General features: G+C 33.2%; 1 protein-coding gene across 5 annotated transcripts in view; it reads right to left on the bottom strand.

Moving 5' to 3' along the window:
• USP9X (ubiquitin specific peptidase 9 X-linked) overlaps nt 1-19053 on the bottom strand; it is a 116879-nt gene that overhangs the window by 61865 nt on the left and 35961 nt on the right. For 3 of the 5 annotated variants that reach the window (XM_086387063.1, XM_086387066.1, XM_086387064.1), the window contains exons 3-14: nt 16715-16860; nt 14937-15016; nt 13120-13232; nt 11732-11950; nt 9130-9245; nt 8679-8930; nt 8468-8606; nt 6653-6805; nt 5454-5558; nt 2868-3074; nt 1382-1518; nt 217-365 (exon numbers count right to left, since the gene is read on the bottom strand). In XM_086387063.1, coding sequence (XP_086243189.1) covers nt 217-365; nt 1382-1518; nt 2868-3074; nt 5454-5558; nt 6653-6805; nt 8468-8606; nt 8679-8930; nt 9130-9245; nt 11732-11950; nt 13120-13232; nt 14937-15016; nt 16715-16860 — 1816 coding nt within the window. The remainder of the gene's footprint in view (nt 1-216; nt 366-1381; nt 1519-2867; nt 3075-5453; nt 5559-6652; nt 6806-8467; nt 8607-8678; nt 8931-9129; nt 9246-11731; nt 11951-13119; nt 13233-14936; nt 15017-16714; nt 16861-19053) is intronic. The other 2 variants (XM_086387065.1, XM_086387067.1) reach the window with 1 other exon arrangement.

Raw genomic sequence — 19053 nt, 5'->3', positions numbered from 1 at the left:
TAAAGAGCCTTGAACTGCTGGCCTGGAGTTTAGGGCGTGTAAGATTCAGAAGTAAAAGAAGGTCACAAGCTCATAAAGGAACACAATTTATAAAACCAACTACCTTGCATCTTTAAAAATATATCTGTTGTCACTTCTACGGTAACTGATTAAAAAAAAGCTGGGAAGGGAAACTGCTGTGATTTCCCATAGCTCATGTTAGCTTACAATACATACCTCTAGCATACAGCCTCATGCTTTCCATGTAAGTTGCAAGGTTTTCTGCTACCAAAGTAACTAGGGCATGATTGTGCTGAAGTTGATTGATTAAGTCATGGCGATAGAATACATGGGGACTTCGCTGAGTTTGACTGAAACGAGAAGAACTTAACAATATAATTAGGCAATTAAATGCTGCTGTAATCAAAAGAGCTTATATAATCTAAATTCTTAGCTCCTAATTTAAAAACTTAAAATGGTTTCCTTCATAACAGAATTAACTTGGCCATTTACTTTAATGATAATATTAAGCAATTTAAAAGAAAATAATCAATGCCTCAAAAATAAGACATTAATTCCATTATTCTTACTTTATACAAAAACTATGCATTAATATTTTCCAATTCACACCATGGGAAAAATCAATGATTGATGTCTTCTTCTATACTATATATAGGAGTACCTAGGTGCTTCTAACTTTACATGATTATCAGAGTTATAAAACAGAAACATTTCTTGTAACATTAGCACTACGAAGATTTATGTTGTAATTGTAGTGGAGATTTAATCAAAGAAAGGGCTTTCATTAAAATTTTATTAGCCAAAGTACAGAATTCTCTCTTATTTATAGCAAGTATGCCAATGTACTTTCAGTGGCGTGTTTTCTGTCTATTAATGTCATTCCTCATTTCATTTTGTCCCTCCTGCTTTGTTTGCCTTTTCACCAGTATCTACACTAATCCATTAATTTTTCTTTCTTACAGATGTTATCTTTCCATGATCGGTTCACTCTGAAATAGTTAATGTTTTATTGACTTTGAAATGTCATACTATGTAAGTCTTCACAGTAAAATAAATCTACTGGTTTTTTAAACAGTTAATTTTTAAAGTTAAACTTTAGTTACTGAAATAATTTGTTCTTGGACTTTCTGGTTATATGAGCTGAATAGACAACATGAAGGCGGTATTATCACCTCTATTCTGATACTTATCACTAAATTCTGTCTTCTTCGTCAGTAAAATCAAAGAAGTGGATGTGATAAAGGAATCCTCTTGTTTGAATTTAGTGTGTAAGCTTCCTGTCACCCTACTCTAGTTTTCTTAAAACCTGGTTTCACCAAACAATGTTTCTTTTCAGTAAAATATGTAATTAAAAATATTGAAATTTTGTGTTAAGTCTTACCTCAAATTCTGAGGTGCTTCACCAAACAAACTACAAATTTCTCTAATTTGTTTCAGTGCAGGAATCACCCATTTGTCATTTGTACGAAGCTCTTCTATAAAGCGATCTATCCACTGTATCTTCTGTGTGTCACGGTCCTTAAGAAACAATTGCAGTTTTTTATATAGGTCAATACTCAGAAGAATTCTACCTCCAAATTAGTTGGAGAATTACCAAATACAGCTCTTCTTGTAATACCAGCATCGTTGCAGTAAAGAATTTAATAATAAAAAAAGCTGCTTTAAACATGCTTTTATTCCACATATACTACCAAAGCTCCTAAATACTATTATAAAAACTCAACATGACATGGATTCAGATATATCTACTGAAAGGTATTAAGCACCCTGACAGAAAGTTTGATTTTAAAAGTTGCCAGGAGGTAGGCATTTAAGCTTTATCCAATGTTTTAAGAGATTCTACCATATAATAAAAATCCAGCAAACATGTAACTCCGATTGCTACTCTGTATGGATTTGTTTTTACCATTGTTAAGAACACAGAAAATTTGTATTTTACCAAGGAAACAATGGTATAGCAACTGAATGAAAAAAATTCACCAAAAATAAAAATAAGGACATCTCCACATACACACAAGGAGAGAAAGAGATAGAAACAGTGATAAGCAATTAAAAACTAATGTTATAAAATAAAAACTATCTCCAAATATTTTTACTTCTCATACTTTATTTACTTTACTCCTTCCCTGAGTCCATAGTAATCAGAAATACAGGTTTGTGTACCTAAAAATTTAATAAAATGACTTTTATTTTGTGTTTGTGTGTTTAATGAAATAATTTAAACTCGAGGTTCTTATTATTTGATATGCCAAATACTTAATGAACTATCACAAGTATAGTTAAAAAACACCTAAACCTGCTTGAACTCTTGGTTTTTCTCTAAATTTCAGTTCATCAGTACAGCAAATAGTTTTAACAAGCAGGAAAATTAGTTTTTCAGGAATATTCATTTTATCATGAATTAAAAGATACACATGCTACAAGTTAAAATGCAGGGAAGTTGTATGACTTACTTATAGGGAAGGCACTACATGTTTTAGAGTTTAGGAAATTCTATTAATTTTTCTTAACTTCCCTAAGAAGCAAAGAAAACCTAACTTCTCTTACCTCTAAAGGCCATAATTAGCTTTAGTATCTTATGATCTACTTGAAACTGGTATTTAGCACCATACACCTGACATTACCACGACTTTGTAACTTATTTATACTGTCTTTCTACCAAGAAGACTAAAATGTTTTCAGATGATGCAGAAAATTTAAGACATAAGAGACAGAGGAAGGCAGACTTGTATGAACCAAGTATGTCAATTCTTAAAGATCACTTCAAAAATAATGTCAGAAAAACCTAGAACTATTCTATATCTAAAAGCCATCCTCATCGTGAAAGAGAAAGGTCACAAAAAGTGAGCAAGACCGCACACCCTTACCTGGGAACAACTATAATCTAGTATTTTTATGTGGGCGCTGAGAGCCAGGTCCATGATGTCCACAGGCACATCATCACTATGGGCCAGATTCCAGAGGAGGTTCAACACTTTGTGTGCCATCACACCATCTTTGTCATCTTCTGCAAGACGACGTATCAGCTCAAGTAACTTTTCTCGCTGCTTTTTACTTGCATTTGTCCAACTGGCCTAGAAAATAAATTTTAAACGATATGGCAACAACACCTATTTATTCATCACTGCTTAAAAGTGTCACTAGATAAACAATATTCATCAGAGAAACAACACAGCTGAGCACAGAATTATTCAACTGGTATTTTAGCAATAAGATGACAGATATAAACTCCATGAAAAATCAAAAAAATCTCCATTTACAGTTAAATACCATAGATCAGGGTTTCTCAGTCTTGGTATTACCAACATTTTGGACTAGCAAAACTGTTGTGGGGGGCTGTCCTGTGCACTCTAGGAAGTTTAACAGCACCCCTGGCCTCTACCCCACTAGAAGCCAGTAGCAACTCCTGCTTTTATCTGTGACAACCAAAAATACCTTCACCTATTGCCAAGTATCTCTGGGAAGCAGAAGAGCCTCCGGCTGAAAACTAATGCCTTAGATTCAGTCTGTCATTTGTACCTTTAAAATTATATTAAAAGATGTTAAAGACAACTTGATATACAAAAATATTCATAATAAATCAAAAAGCAATGTGCACTGCACACATTAAAAGAAAAAGTCTATAACAAAGTCTGTTATTATCTAAAAAGTTTCTAACTTACAGACATGATACAATGCTATTTCAATTTAGTAGAAGACCGGCCACTCATTTAAAAGTTCTAAAATAGAAAAGAAACAAAACAACCAAAAAACCCTCCCTAAAATACTACTTTTTAAACACCCGGTTTATATAATGGTGTGTGTGTGTGTGTGTGTGTGTCTGTGTGTATGCTCTAGTGGCACGTAGTGGGTAGAAACCAGGGACGCTGCTAAATAATATGAGGAAAGGTATATGTATAAAGTTGGTAATTGGTGGTTTATTGGAAAATAAACTGAAAGCAACCAAATGGCAAACAGCAGGATAATTAAGTAACTACAGAGGATTCTTTCAATGGAATTATTACACAGACATTAACAATGTGATAAATACAGGATATCTTGAAGTCAACTGGAATGCATACTTCTAATTCCTCCAAACCTCTTAAAATTATGAAAGGAATATGAGAAAGCTGCTAAGAATATGACTAAAATATTAGATTATATTACAATTAAGAATATTTTAAAGAGACCAGCAAGCATAATGTCTCTCCTAAAGGAAGAGCACACCACCACCTATGATATATACAGACTCCCAGGTCCTAGCAACTCAGAATTAATTGGTCTTGGATGGAAGCTAGTAATTGGTATCATTTTTTCTTCAATTGTGAAATACACATCAAGAAAGGTACAAACATACACACTATAGTACAAATATAAACACCTATGTAACTATTACCCAGGATGAAAATAACAAATGGTAAGCAGCACTCCAGAAGCTAGCTGGGTCTATTTCTGAAGTTTATGTTCTATAAAGGTTTATGAATTCTTGTGTGTCTTCATTCCTTTCTTCAACCTTCTGTTCATTAGATTCATCCTTGTGGTTGAGTTGGTCATTCTCATTGTTACGTTTCATTACATGAACATTCCACCATTTATCCAACTTACATAGCAATTTTTTGCTAATATAAATAATTCTGCTGCAAATGTTGAATGTGTATACTGGTGCACATATGCATCAGTTCCTCTAGAGTACATATTCAGAAGTCAAACTGTCATGAAAATCTTAACAGTTTTCCAGAAACACCAAACTATTTTCCTAAGTGGCTGCAGGAACTTATGTTCCTATCAGCAGTCAGTATAACCTATTTTTAACAAGATACCTTCATGATCTTAGACCAGTTATTAACAGAATACCCCTTTGTGAACACTGCCATAGCGTCTTGTCTTCTTAATCCACAAATTCACTCATCACTTGGCTTTTAAAAACCCAATACTAGTAACTGGAGAGACCACTATACAATATGGCCTTAAAAAGTACATGACAGCACTAACGCAGATATGACAACAGGAGCTCTTGGGCTACACCTTATGAATTACAATTCCACAAAGTCCATGAATTACATTTCCAGCTTGCCTGTGCATATCACCCTAGACTACCAGGACTACCCACAGCAGGTAGTCCTTGCTGTTGACGATGTTTCATTGTAACCAATTATCTTTCCCTTCAGTCCTACAGAACCTATAATAAAAACACAAACTGCGAGGGGAAAGGAATCCAAATTGATCACCTGAGTTTAAAAAACAAGAAAAAAACCACCTGAGTTTAAAAAAAACAAAAAAAAAGGTTCTTTATTTATAAGGGCTATTATTATAAAAAGTGCTCATTGAAAGAGAAAACAATGGTAAATTCTGTTACACCAGAAATCATTTAATAATTTCTATTTAAGTATTTACTGGGTAAGAATCATTCATAGATCTAATGAATTAATTCTATTAAAAATGAAACTGTACTACTAAACTACATTAATTATTACCTTAAAGCAATCAAAAAGATGATCAAGTTGCTCAGGAGAAAAATCCCATGCCAATTTCGCCAGTAGATCATGTACATTCTTCACAATGGCTTCATGCTTCCCTGCCTATGGAAAAAACAAACAAAATCAGAGCACACTAAAATCTAACCAGCAATAAGCAGCATATACTGTCTGTGAACACTATTAATTAATACAGTGTTCCCATCTCCATCTAACTGTGTAACCTAAGAAAATTCCTAATGTTTTAAATGTTTTACAACAGCCATCTAAAACCTGCCCACTTGATTTCCTGATATACACGGTTAATGTAGACTTTGCAAACACATGTTCACTTTTAGTACAGTTTACTGAATTTAACATGCCAATTTTAACAATGCAAATAGGAAAATAGTAAGGCACACCAGCGGTATTGTTTCAAAACTGGAACCAAAGTCAAAATTGAATGTTTTCTCAGCTTCTAAAGACTCAATAAGGGCTTCCCTGGTAGGCTCAGTGGTAAAGAATCAGCCTGAAATGCAGTAGACGTGAGTTCAATTCCTGTGTTGGGAAGATGCCCTGGAGAAGGAAATGGCAACCCACTCAAGTATTCTTGCCTGGGAAATCCCATGCAAAGAGGAGCCTGGTGGGCTACAAGTCCATGGGGCTGCAAAAGAGTCGGACACAACTGAGCGACTAAACAACAACAACAAACTCAATAAACAAAGCTTTGTAGTGTAGAACTCATCAATACTTCTCAAGTGCTCCATAAATAGAAAACATGTCATTAAGATAACCAAAGGAATCACACAGTTCCTATTTCTGAAACCAAAGATTACTTACCCTTCTAAAAACTATTAATCCTTTGTATTACAGGTTTTTATAAATAATCTAGTGATTTAACTCTCCTGACACTAGAGTTCTTTAAGTATATGAAGAAATCAATTATAGATGTCTTATACTCTTTCCATAGACATTTCTCATTATTTTACTGTTTGTCTCTTATTTAAAACCTACAAATTGCTGACCTTTACCAAATATATACAGTAGATGACGGACTATTTTTATTTTAAAAATATTACTGGCTATTTCCAAAAGATTCTTGACAGGACTTTCAAACAATGTTAAGTCTTCATTCCATTTCACTACAACTACTTCATTTTCTTTAGTTTTTAGCATGTTTCTTTTTACAAATCAAATAACCACCATCTTAAAGTCCTTACCTGTGCTGCCCAGATATTATCAAGATCTTGTAAGGTCAGGGCTTTTTCTTTGATGACAAAACGAAGAATCTTCTCTAGCTTTTCCACATACTGTGGTTGATGAAGACTATCTCGCAAGACTATGGACAAAATATTGTTCTGCTGTATCCATTCCTAAAAAGAATTCAAAAACTTGTCTCAAAGCTTTCAAAAATATATACATAAAGTATTGCTCACACTTGTAAGCATTAGTAGGAATTTAAAAACTCACAAAATATAATGTACTAATGTTAACACATTTATGTGTTTTGATACAAAATTATGAAAAAAAAAAATCACAACTTCATGGAACTTAATTTTGCACAAACAGAAATGCTTCCATGAATTAAAAATAGTGAATTCATTAAAAAATTTTACTCTAGCATTTACTCAGAAAATTATTGCTTAAATGTAGCAATCACCAATGGTTTAAGTATGGTAGGTATAAGACCCATTTTAGGATTTACATTTTTTATACCAGTTTTTATTTGGATAAAAGGTACTTTTTTATTTTGCTCTTATTTATGATCCAACTACAATATTATTGTTTATCTATTAGCTTGTTTAATCTTAACAATCCTAATGAGGGCTATACTGCCCTATTACAGAAAAATAAACAGGCTCAGTAGTGTTGGAACCAGAAACTGAATCAAGGCTATAGGCTTCCTAAGTCTGAACACTATGCTATATTGCTTGACAGGCATTTATTTAATATTTAAGCCAATAAAAGAAAACTAACTCATGATATAATACAAAATCATAGCCCACACGGTATGATTTTATAGTATTCAACTTAATGAGAATAAAAACTATATAGCCCCAAAACATGTTAGAGAAAGAAGTACACTTCGCAGCTAGTAAAGGTCCATTTTTACTTCTAATCTGTTATAGGCATGTATTTTTGAAGAACACAATGAAAATGTGGCAATATCAATTTGCTACAGAAGTTCCTAAACACTTAATGCCATTTTCTGTATTCATCTAGGCTTTGTAGCAGCTCAAGGACCAGAATGAGACCTCAGACCACACTGAGTAGCTCTGTGCTAGACCTCCCACAAGGCGATCAGACAAATAACATACCCCAAACCAGAAGGCTACCACCTGACCCCCTAACACAGGGCCAATATCAAGGCATCCTCCACATACCATACCTTTTCTCATATTCTAATCATTATCTTCTTTTACAGATGTCTCCTCAGTACTGTCAGACAGTATGCACTGAGGTTATGCAACCAATATTTAAGAGGCATTCTTATTCATTTTTAAACTGTAAGTATGCAAGCTTCTATGGTAAATAAAATTTCCTAAACTTTCAACATCAAAATAATAGAAACGCAAGTACATAAGTGAAGTCCTTACAATTATGATAAAACATTAACTCATGTGTTTCTTATTCCAGTAATTTTATTTCCTAGTTTAAAATCTTTAAGTGGAATTCATCAAACAAATAGGTCACTTCATTCAACAGGTACCAGATACTACCCAATCACCTTTCTTTACTCAATTTCAACTCCTACCCAGCTAATAATTACTTCAGAACGCCTACATTCAGCAGTAAGTTTATCAAAGATGTGCTAAGCTACCCATTATCATCAAATAATTATATATCACCAAAAATACCAAATAATAAACCACGTTACTTACAAAAAGTTCTCAGGATTAACAGTTACAAATTGATCCAAACATCTCCCAAATGCAAAATTTTCTTTAAAATGCTAATATTACTAACTTTAAGTAGAGCTATGGTTTTTGCCTTAGACAGATTCTTATTCATGAAATTAGAATCAAAGGACTTACTGCCATTCGTTCAGCTGTGAGCCATTCTTCCTCCTCAGGGTTACCATGCCGATGGGTGTAGTATGATACACTAGATATCACCTTATTAACCTCATTAAGTGCATTCATCTTTCCATTGAAAGAAGAAATTTGCAATAATCTATAAGAGAATTTAAGTGTTAAATATGATTCTAAAATTCACATAAATTATTTCAAGAGGTAAATATCTTACCTAAGTATCATTTTTAACCTAAATATTTCTAAGTTTTTTACAGTTTCTTCTTGTCCTGGAACTCTTGAAGCTAAATTTTTCAAAGATTTAATAATCATTGAAAGAGCATCATTTTTGGCTTCATTCTTTGCTTCTTTTTTCAGTTCTTCATCAGTTAAGTTTTCTAAAAACTGTGGAACCATTTCTATTACTGGAAGAAAGTACTTTTTCACCGTATGAAGAGTGAGAAACTCATAGCATTGTCCAAATGGTCTGAAACAAGACAGACAGAAATTTCTTTCAATATACAATTTCTTACAATCAACTAGGACTGAACTCAGACTATTTGTTTTTTTTAATCCAAGTTACCAGCTAAAGAAACCATATTTGAAAAAGGAAACTCAATTTTTACTAAGCAATTAAGTAGCAATTTCTAGAATGCACTGAAGATTCATTTTAAAACATAACTTACTTAATAAGGGCTGCAATTATTTGAACATTTAATGCTGATCCATTAATAAAACGATCATGCAAAATCTGGAATCCATTTAAAGTGCCGAATTTGTTGAGAAGATCCACTAGCCAACCCTGTAATACAGTTAATAAAAAAGTTAACTTCCTACTTTTGGAGAGAAAATGCTATCTGAAGTAATTTCTTAAACACGCTGAAAACAGGAAATGCAATAAAGGAAAATAATTATGTAAAATCCTCTTTGAAAAAAAGACACAAAATATTGCATGTTGTTCACAGTAATCCTGCCTATGAGAGAAAAGCATAATTGGTAGTACAGATTAGACCATTAGGGCACAGCTGTTTGTTTGTCTCAATATAACTGGTGAACTGGAATTAGAAGCCATGCTTCCATCTCAAAGATCCCATCATGAGAAAACCTTATTATCTGAAGGTCTATTTTTAAAAATTTAAGAGGGTAAAAAGACTTAAAAAAAAGAAAGATTATTTGGTAACCTAAGATACCGTTTGAAATTTATTTTTTGTTGTAGCTGTGAATAACCATAAATACCCTTGAAACACAATAATCTTAAAGCCCAAGAGTGACCTATCCATTAAAAATGAATTCCTGGTATTCTGTTTGTTGCTCTTAATTAGAACATGCTGGATGATGCTTTGTTCTGACTTGTGAATATCCCCAGTTCTCATGTTAGAGGTACCACAATGCAATATAGTATCAATTACCTTTCAACCTCTTCCCTAAGAGACAACAAGTACAATGTAGCTGGGATAGGCAACAGTTTGTGTAGTTAAAAGCACGCCTATAGGTAAAATTCGGAGAAGGCAATGGCATCCCACTCCAGTACCCTTGCCTGGAAAATCCCATGGATGGAGAAGCCTGGTAGGCTGCAGTCCATGGGGTCGCTAAGAGTCGGACACGACTGAGCGACTTCACTTTCACGCATTGGAGAAGGAAATGGCAACCCACTCCAGTGTTCTTGCCTGGAGAATCCCAGGGACGGGGGAGCCTGGTGGGCTGCCGTCTATGGGGTCGCACAGAGTCGGACACGACTGAAGCGACTTAGCATAGCATAGCATAGGTAAAATTAAAAACAAGTCAATAGCTTATATAGATAAAAGAATCAAGTGTATTTAGAAACTCATGTACCTAGAACAGCTTTCTATTCCTTGCCTTCTAAAAGGCTACATTTTGGAAGTCCCTAAGGGAAGAAAAACAAAGGGGGGTGGGGGTGGGGAGGAAGGGGCACTTTCTATATTAGGTCTTAAGCAAAAGTCATTTCTACAACTATTTAAAAACAAAAAACAATGTTCAGGACACAGGGAAAATGCCAAGTATTAGATAATGCTTTAAAGAAACACTATGGCAGTTTTGATATGATTTTTATGAGACTCTAAATCAATTAAATTCTCAAATAAATCAACTACCATATTTCTATGTAAGTTCATTATAATATTTTCCTTTTTATTTGGCCTTAAAAGGCTAAATGAAAACAATGAAAAATCTGAGCGTTTAATTCACCAGGTCCCTTCTGGCATTCAGCAATTCAAAGAAAGTACATACTTATTATGTAATGTATTTTTATTTCTCCAGTAACCAGAATGGGACTATTAGGCTGATATACTCAACAGTTATTAAATATATATAGCATATTATATATATGTGCACAAAGTAAAAATCAGTCTAAAGTTAATCTCATATGTTTTTAGTTGCAATGTAGATTTAAGCAATTAGAAATACTCAAAAACTAGTAATACTCAAAAAAAGCTAGGCTTCAAAGAAAGATACATAAAAAAATCTTCAACTCGAAGCCATCCTAAATCAAGTTGTCCCCTCTGAGACTCTTGCAGATTATTGTTGACTATAGAGCAAAAAATTAATTAAAAAAAAAAATACAGGTATATTTTGGAGATTGTCATTATTTAAATACTGATTTACTCAAAAACAAGCCTGAAGCGGCAACAATATGAATCTAAGGAAAAATCAGAAAATCTTAGCTCAATATAATCAATATACTTTGATGACTTCCACTTTCAACAGAATAAACCAAATATTTTAAATTCAAATTTTCCTGTTTAAAGAAAAAAAGGTCAAATTTAAAAAATGTCTTAAATTCTAAAATTTAAAAACTGTATATGGTTAATTAATTATTTAATATTTATTAGAATATAGTTAGGCACTCATTTTTAAACGTACATTATATTTATGCTGGTATAGAAAATTTACACTGGAGGACTTTTACATTTTTAATTGATATTTGTCAGCTTTGCTATTTTGCTTTCATTTGTATTTTATATTGTTTTATGACACATTAGACAGGCCTCAAAGAAATAATCTACTCCACCCTTACTGAAAAGGAAAAACATGTTCTGTTCCATACTAACCCAAATTATGACTATTTCCCAAGAGACTGGGCAAAAGACAATTGGACTAACTACACAGAGAAAGCCAAAAATATTTTTATATTAAAAAATAATAATAACAATGCAAAAGCTATATGAAATAACTCTACCCCATGCTACCAGGAGGTTAAGATCATTTAAAGTTCTGTAGCAGAGCAGAACAACTGTAACATTTAACTTTGAAAACAACAAATCAACACACTTTTGGCGATCGAGGGTCTGGAGAACGAGCAAAGAGTTCATCTTCAGGCAACTGAACATTTGAGGAAACGGATTCACATGGACGTGTACCATTGTAGATATGGAATTTGCAATGAGGATTTAAGGCCATGGAGAGAAGTTCTAGAAGTGGAAACCAATCTTGGGACAACTTGGCCACACATAGTTCCACCAGGCGATGAGTATTGTTGATAATACACCTCTGTTATATAAAAGGAAGGTAATTAATGAGATAAAGAATTCCGAACAGAAATATCTTCCAATCTTAATTAATTATATTTTAATAATTATCCTTCAGTTGTTCGATACTGATCATCTGAGTTATGTTTAACTTTACTAATATTGGGATCAAATTGATATATCAAAAAAGAAATTAGGGAGGTGAGAGAGAGGTTCAAGAGGGAGGGGACATGTGTACCTATGGCAGAAACCAACACAATATTGTAAAGCAATTATCCTTCAATTAAAAATAAATTTAAAAAAGCAATTAGCATTTACTTTATAAATTATATAGTATCTACTTTCAAGAACCATTTGCAATGGCTTACAAAATGAAGTAGGCACTGCTCTGTGTCCCCAGACAAGATGCACATTACCACTGCTTCCTCCCTGCAATTTTTAAACTGGAGGCAACAACTCTAAAATCTAAGCAATGTAGAAATATCCAAGATGGAGTAGGTTTGCTATCTAAGCCTCAATGCAAAAGTCTGGTACTACTCCCAAAGCTTCCATTTCATACTCAAAAACTCACAATTTGTGACCATATTTCCCTATAATAAACAAAAAACAGAAACTTGTAGTAATTACGGTACTTCAATCTAAAAATGCACATTTTTTTTCACTTTTTAAGATCTCTGGAATTTGGTTGTATCATATAATCATACATCATATAAACCTGAGACCACTACTGAATATTGGCTTGTGGTTTAAAATTTCAAGAGATTTTCTCCCCCTCCACCAGGCGCCAAAGTTGAAATGCGCAGGTTTCTTTGGTGTCTCTTTTTGTACGTAAAGTTTACTTCTCTGCATTGACCCTTTGTGTGCCAGATAATAGGTTCCCCATCTTGGGCGTTTTCCTTCCTTAGTGGTACATAAAATGAGTAAATGGTGCATTTCACAACATGTCATATTTTCAATGAAATATGGTGGCATCTCAAAAATCACAAGGCACTCGAGAAATAAGGAAACAGATTAAACCTATGTTTTCTAACTTGAAAACTCACATTCTAAATGATCATGCTTCTTCAACAGAAATTATAAAATTTCTCATTTTAAAAAATCCTTTAATTCAAGTAATGATCAAATATGTAACCAAATATATATATATAAATCATGACTATATAAGTCAGATTTTTAAAATAAAAGACTCACATGAATCTCAAACTTCCAGCCACTCACTGCCTCGTCTGTAAGGATTTTCGTGAAAGATATTGTTAGCCCATCTCGAAAAAATCGCTGACATGCTTCACTTTTAACATCAAGGCCTAAGAGAAGGAGAGAAAAATTAATGTAAACAGATTATTTCTCTAATTGTCTTACAATGTCCAATTACATGATAAAAAGTAGTAACTGTAAAATATTCAGTAACAGCTAACAATTGCAGACTAGTTTCAGAAAAAAATTCATAGCATTATCTAAGAGGTCAAAAAAGTAACAGATTGAAAAATAAAAACCACCATCAATGAATTTCAAAAATACTTAACAGTATAAAAGTACATTAAGCCAAGTAATACTAAGATGAACTGAAAATATTTCTAATTATGACAGTGGCCCAACATTAAAAACAAAATGGTTATGAGAACAATGTGATAGGAGATTTAAATACTTTACAGTATTTTATTGACAATAAACTTTAAAACAAAAAAAACAAAAAATGATGTTTCTCAACTATTTTTAAAATCTCATTCTGGTTGTAAATTATCCATTTGACAAATACTATTATATTATTCTAAAGAAGAGCTTCATCAATTAAAGATAAATTTTCATCTTCATTATTAGTCTCTTTTACTGGCTCAACATCTGTTTATGTCTTTAATTCCATCTGATTTCAGAAAGGCAATAGTGCTACATGTCCCCAGTCACACACACAAAATCTTTAACTCTCGATGACAAAATGAAAACCCATTCAATTTGTATATAAAGTGTCTGATTTTGGTTGTACAAAAGACATGACATTTAAACCTAGTACTGTACTTTTAAAAAATCTGAACCTTGTCTAAAATTAAAATAAACCATGGGTCCTAAAAAAATATGGGGGGGTGGGAGGGGTAGAGACTGCATGTCCCGTGAATGGCAATGATATTAAATGAAATAACCATTGTGTGTTTTTGCCTATCACTGTACAGTTAGGACTTAAAACATGCCTAGGACAGAAGTCTTCAAAAAATCTGCTGAACGGATGAATAAATGTGTAAATGAACAAAAGAAATTTGAGTAGTAGAAAAACAATGGTAATCTGATAATGCATTTTCATAACTCATTAGATTGGTTTTATAAGATTAATAAGGTGTAAAGACACATTCTTTAAATGAAGGCGGGTAATTAAGACAAAGGAAATTTTACCCTTGCTTGGAATGAGACAGACTTAAGCAAAGTACCAAAGACAATTTTTGTAATAATTAATTTCAACTGATAATGAGAACATATCCATGGCTACCCAATTTCAGAAACTAAAATGTTACTGCTGTTTACTTTAATCTCTAAGCCTTAAAAATATGTACATATTACAATAGTAGCCCTTTGCTAAGAAAATTCAGTTGCACCTTAAGAACCAATCATTGAAAAAAATTAATTCCAAAGTTAAGCTTTTACTTCTAGACAAGAATAAAAACACAGTTTTAAAAAAAAACGGGTTATTAAGGAAAAAACCAGTATCTCATCTTTCAAGTCTTTTTTTCTTTTAGAGGAAATTCAAACCTTTCTATGTATTAAAAAATAACACATAAGCTGGACAGTTTAAACATGAATATATACAAATTTCATGTATAACTTCTGAGAGTTCACAAACATCCTTGAAGGTTGTCCAAAGGATATGAACCCTTGCTCCAGGTATAAATCTTAAGCCATAGCAAGAAAACTTAGCTAAATGTTCTTGTCTAAGAATATACAGAAAAAGTATTCAGGCATGAAGTGAAACTATTTTCTAGTAGGATACATTGTATGCAAAGCCTAATACCATTTAAACTTACCTTTTTTACTAAGGTCAATAGCAGCTTCTAAAAGCACTTCTAATTCCCCTTTTGGCAAAACTGGAACCACCCATCGAGGCCTAAGAGTTTTAATAATATAAAAAGATGTTTATTGGTTGAACACTGAAAGAGGCACTATAAATGAGTTACTAATTACAGTTACTTACCTCACCATGAAAATATTAAAATGACACTAAAATATTAAAACCACAAAGTTGGCAGACTATCTGCTTTGTTTGACTAAGTGTCATCTGTTGTCTCTACAAACAAAAAAATTTTTAAGGAACTATCAAGAAAAAAATATAGCAATGAGAGAAGGGGGAATAAATTATTTTAATAACTTAGATATAAAACTACTATAATAATCATATATCACTTAAATGGATATCTATTGTTAGAGTTCATACGAAAGTGCTCATTTACATAAAAAACAATCATTTTATGTTTCTCTTCCCCACCAGATTTGCTAACATGCAATTTTGTCCTTGAGTGAGCAACCACCAGACAAAAATTGAATAGCAAAATACAACTTTTTGCTATTGTACCTCTGTTATAGAGAATGGTCAGGGACATTACAACTTTATACAATTGTTTGTTGGCTTGACTAATTCATTATATACATTTAATGTGTTCTTTCAAATATATCTCTAAAAACAATGAATTAAATACATATTAATAGGAAAATTAAGATAAATGAAATGAGGAGAACATTTCAGTAATTTAGTAAGAATTCCATTATTTCTAGAGAAAGCAGTGCTTATGATAATAAACACAAAGATAACCTGGAAAAATGAAAACCTTATTGCTAGTGGTTAAGTTTTGGTTGGGAGGTGTGTACCTAACAAGGAAATTATAGTGAACCCTACTGACATAATATATTTCTATGTTTAACAATGTGTACTTACATTATATTAGTTATGTAATCAGAATGTTTTTAAAAAGTAAATTTAGTAAAGCAAGTAAGTCCCTATAAGTGTGTGTCTTCCTTTTCTTTTGAGGGGATGTGTCACACCTCCCTAGGACTCACTTGTTGAGCTTACAGCCTGGTGTAAGACCACAGACCAGTGGGGGTGGGGGTGGGGTGGGGGTGAGGGTCCCTAACACACTCTTCCCTTATCTTCTTTTTAAATATTTTCCTTCCCGTACACACAAGCTTAAACTTTCACTCTCTGAGTCTTATTCCAAATAAAGCGTGTGGGTGGGTGGGGGGTGGAGGTGAATGTTTGTATTATGAATATGAAAAAATGTATATGCTGAACTACTCCTTAGAGATGAAGATCAGGAGAAACAAATGGGTGAGATGCTTAAATGCCTCCAGCTAATCAGTTGACAAGGGGCAGGCTCTGAGGAATTCAATCTCCTTTTGACCTGGTTTACCTTAGGGCCATGCAAAAAGTATTCAAGTAATCCAGTAACCCATTCACCAATAAGAAAAAAGGGAAATCACACATATGGTTCTACTTCAGTAATACACCAGCTAGAGTGATCATCATTAATCTTAACACTTTACTGACACTGTTACTTCCTTTCATTTTTAAATCCATTAAGAACCACAGGTTGCAAAATACTTGGCAATGACTAAGATGTTAAGGGTCTTTAAAGAGGCAACATGGTTAACTGTGATATTCTATCCACTCTTGCTCTTTTCTTAGTACTAATCACTATGCTGATTAGTACTATGAAAATATACTATGTTTTCATAATATAAAAATACACTATGAAAATCTTGTTTTCCCTGTGTATGACATACATCAAAAAACAAGACAAAATCAACTCACCTATTGATCATGTCATCCAACTTTGCCAGGTCAGTATGTGGAAATGCAGGCTCCTCATCTTCAAGCTGTGATGGGGCATCACCTTGACCTTGCTCATCTGGAGGAGTTGCCGGGGAATTTTCATTGGAGGAATCAGGCGATGAGGTCTTAAAGATTAGATATTCCAGATTTAAGTTTCTATAACAAACGTACATCTAATAATTCAAACACCAAAACAGATTGGGGGCAATAATTTAAATTTTTAAAGATATGATCATTGTAAGTTTATGATGTATCAGGCAGTCTGTGTGCTACTACACATTAACATAAATTCATTTAATCCTCAACAGCCTAAGGAAGTATTCTTCCACTTAATAGATTAAAAAAACAAAACCTCGGACAATACGTAATTAGCCCAAGGTCACACAGCTCCAATTCTGTGGTCAGGATTCAAATCCAAGTCTAATTCTAAAGTCTGAGTTCTTATTTACCATGTGTACTGCTTCTCCACTTACATTTCCCATATATGAGCCGTTCATGATACAAATTACTGCACACATTTTACAGATTAAAAAGTCTCTGACTTCATCTTCAACTAATAAGGCTAACTTTACTCTTCACTGTTGGTGCTTCTTTTTTTCCCCCCTCCATACTTTAGTTGTGCACAGTATTTCTACAACTAAGTGAATGAACTTTTATAACCCTTATTAATTTTGAAAGCAGATAGTATTTTTCTCCTAATTGAAACTAGTCTAAATTTTGAGCTGATTTTTGTGTGTTTGTGTGGAATTTTCTACCCACTGTAGGTTGATGGCCCTTTTAGAGAAGGTCCCATTCCTTATCATTTTATTAGCACTCACTGAACAGATGCGTAAATAAATGCTTGTACTGAAGACAGGTGGGTATACTATATTCTAGTTACAAACCTTATACATGAACTCATAGAGCCAATTTGCAAGAAAACAGCAAATCTTTACTTAAGATGATGAACACTATGTAGGTGCTAAAGGGCTAGTTTCAAGGCAAAAAAACTACACAACAGAATTCAAGTTTTAGAAGCCCAACAGAAATATTTGCATTTTAAGTATGTAACTTAGGAAGTCTGCTTCATTAATTTTTAAAAAGCCTCCCCCATTTCCTCTGGTATATATGTATTATAGATATGCTCACAGAAATTGTAAAGACAAAAATAACAATTAAGATACCCATAATAGTACACCAAAGCACCAGAGACATTTTCAATTATTTCCTGAAATTTTTGTTCTGTGACCCCCACAAATCCTGTCCATATATATGTATAAATTTTCACTAAAATTAGGATAATACTTGCTTAAGTTTGTGTCTTTTTCCATTTAAGTATTTTCCCACATCACTAATAATCTTTTTTAAAGAGCTGATTAATGGCCATATGGACATTGCATTCAATCAATTAAACAAAATTAAGGGACATTTAGCATTCTGCAATTTTTACTGCTAAGATAAAATTATACTTTTATATATAAATCTTTTACATAAAAATTTTCAATTTTTCCTTAGGACAGGACCCTGGGAATATAATTAGTACAACAACGGTAAAAATTATTTCTTTTAGGGCTGCTGACATATATATTACCAAATTCCATTCCAGGAAGTCTGCACCCTCCCATAAATATCTCCCAAGAGTGTTCATCTCATAGGGCCTTTCCCAAGGCTGCTTCATTTATCACTGAGCTTTAGTAGAGCTTAAAATTCTCTCCTGTGGGAACCCTTTTAAAAATTACTATATATTAAGTGAAAAATCTGATTGATTTTAGAAATTCCCTTTATGCCATATGAAAAAAATATATTCAAGGTAAGCCATAAGGTGGGCAGTGATTAGTGCTATGGTTGCTTCTTCCAGGTCCATTAAGTGCTAAACCTTTTGAAATAACTAGAATCCTAACATTAAAAAGCAGAGGATAAGAAAGCGAAAAAGGGATACTACAGACGGTTATGAATATATTTGTGGGAATTCCCTGGCGATCCAGTGGTCAGGACTCCGTGCTCTCACTGCCAAGGGCCCAGGTTCAATCCCTGGTTGGGGAACTAAGATCCCACAAGCCACGAGGCCAAAAAAAGGGAAGAATGCAATTTGTTTGTTCCTTTTTAAATTATCATCTCCAAAAATGTAAAGAGCTATTTAAAGTAAGAGGACATAAGGCAGATGCATAATATTAAGTTGAAGATCACAAACCCAAGAGCTCTTAGTATATACCTTAAGATAAGAGTAAGATTTAATTTCTACCTAAAGCCATGCAAACCACAAACACTGGCGAATGATTTAGGAGTCTGTGCATGGTGCAGGTATGAAACAGAAAAGAGAGGGCAATAGACACTGGAAA

Source organism: Bos grunniens, chromosome X, assembly GCF_055505025.1.
Source record: "Bos grunniens cultivar Pamir isolate PY7600 chromosome X, Bosgru_T2T1.0, whole genome shotgun sequence".
Classification (NCBI taxonomy): domain Eukaryota; kingdom Metazoa; phylum Chordata; class Mammalia; order Artiodactyla; family Bovidae; genus Bos; species Bos grunniens.
This window is presented reverse-complemented; position numbering and strand designations above follow the sequence as displayed.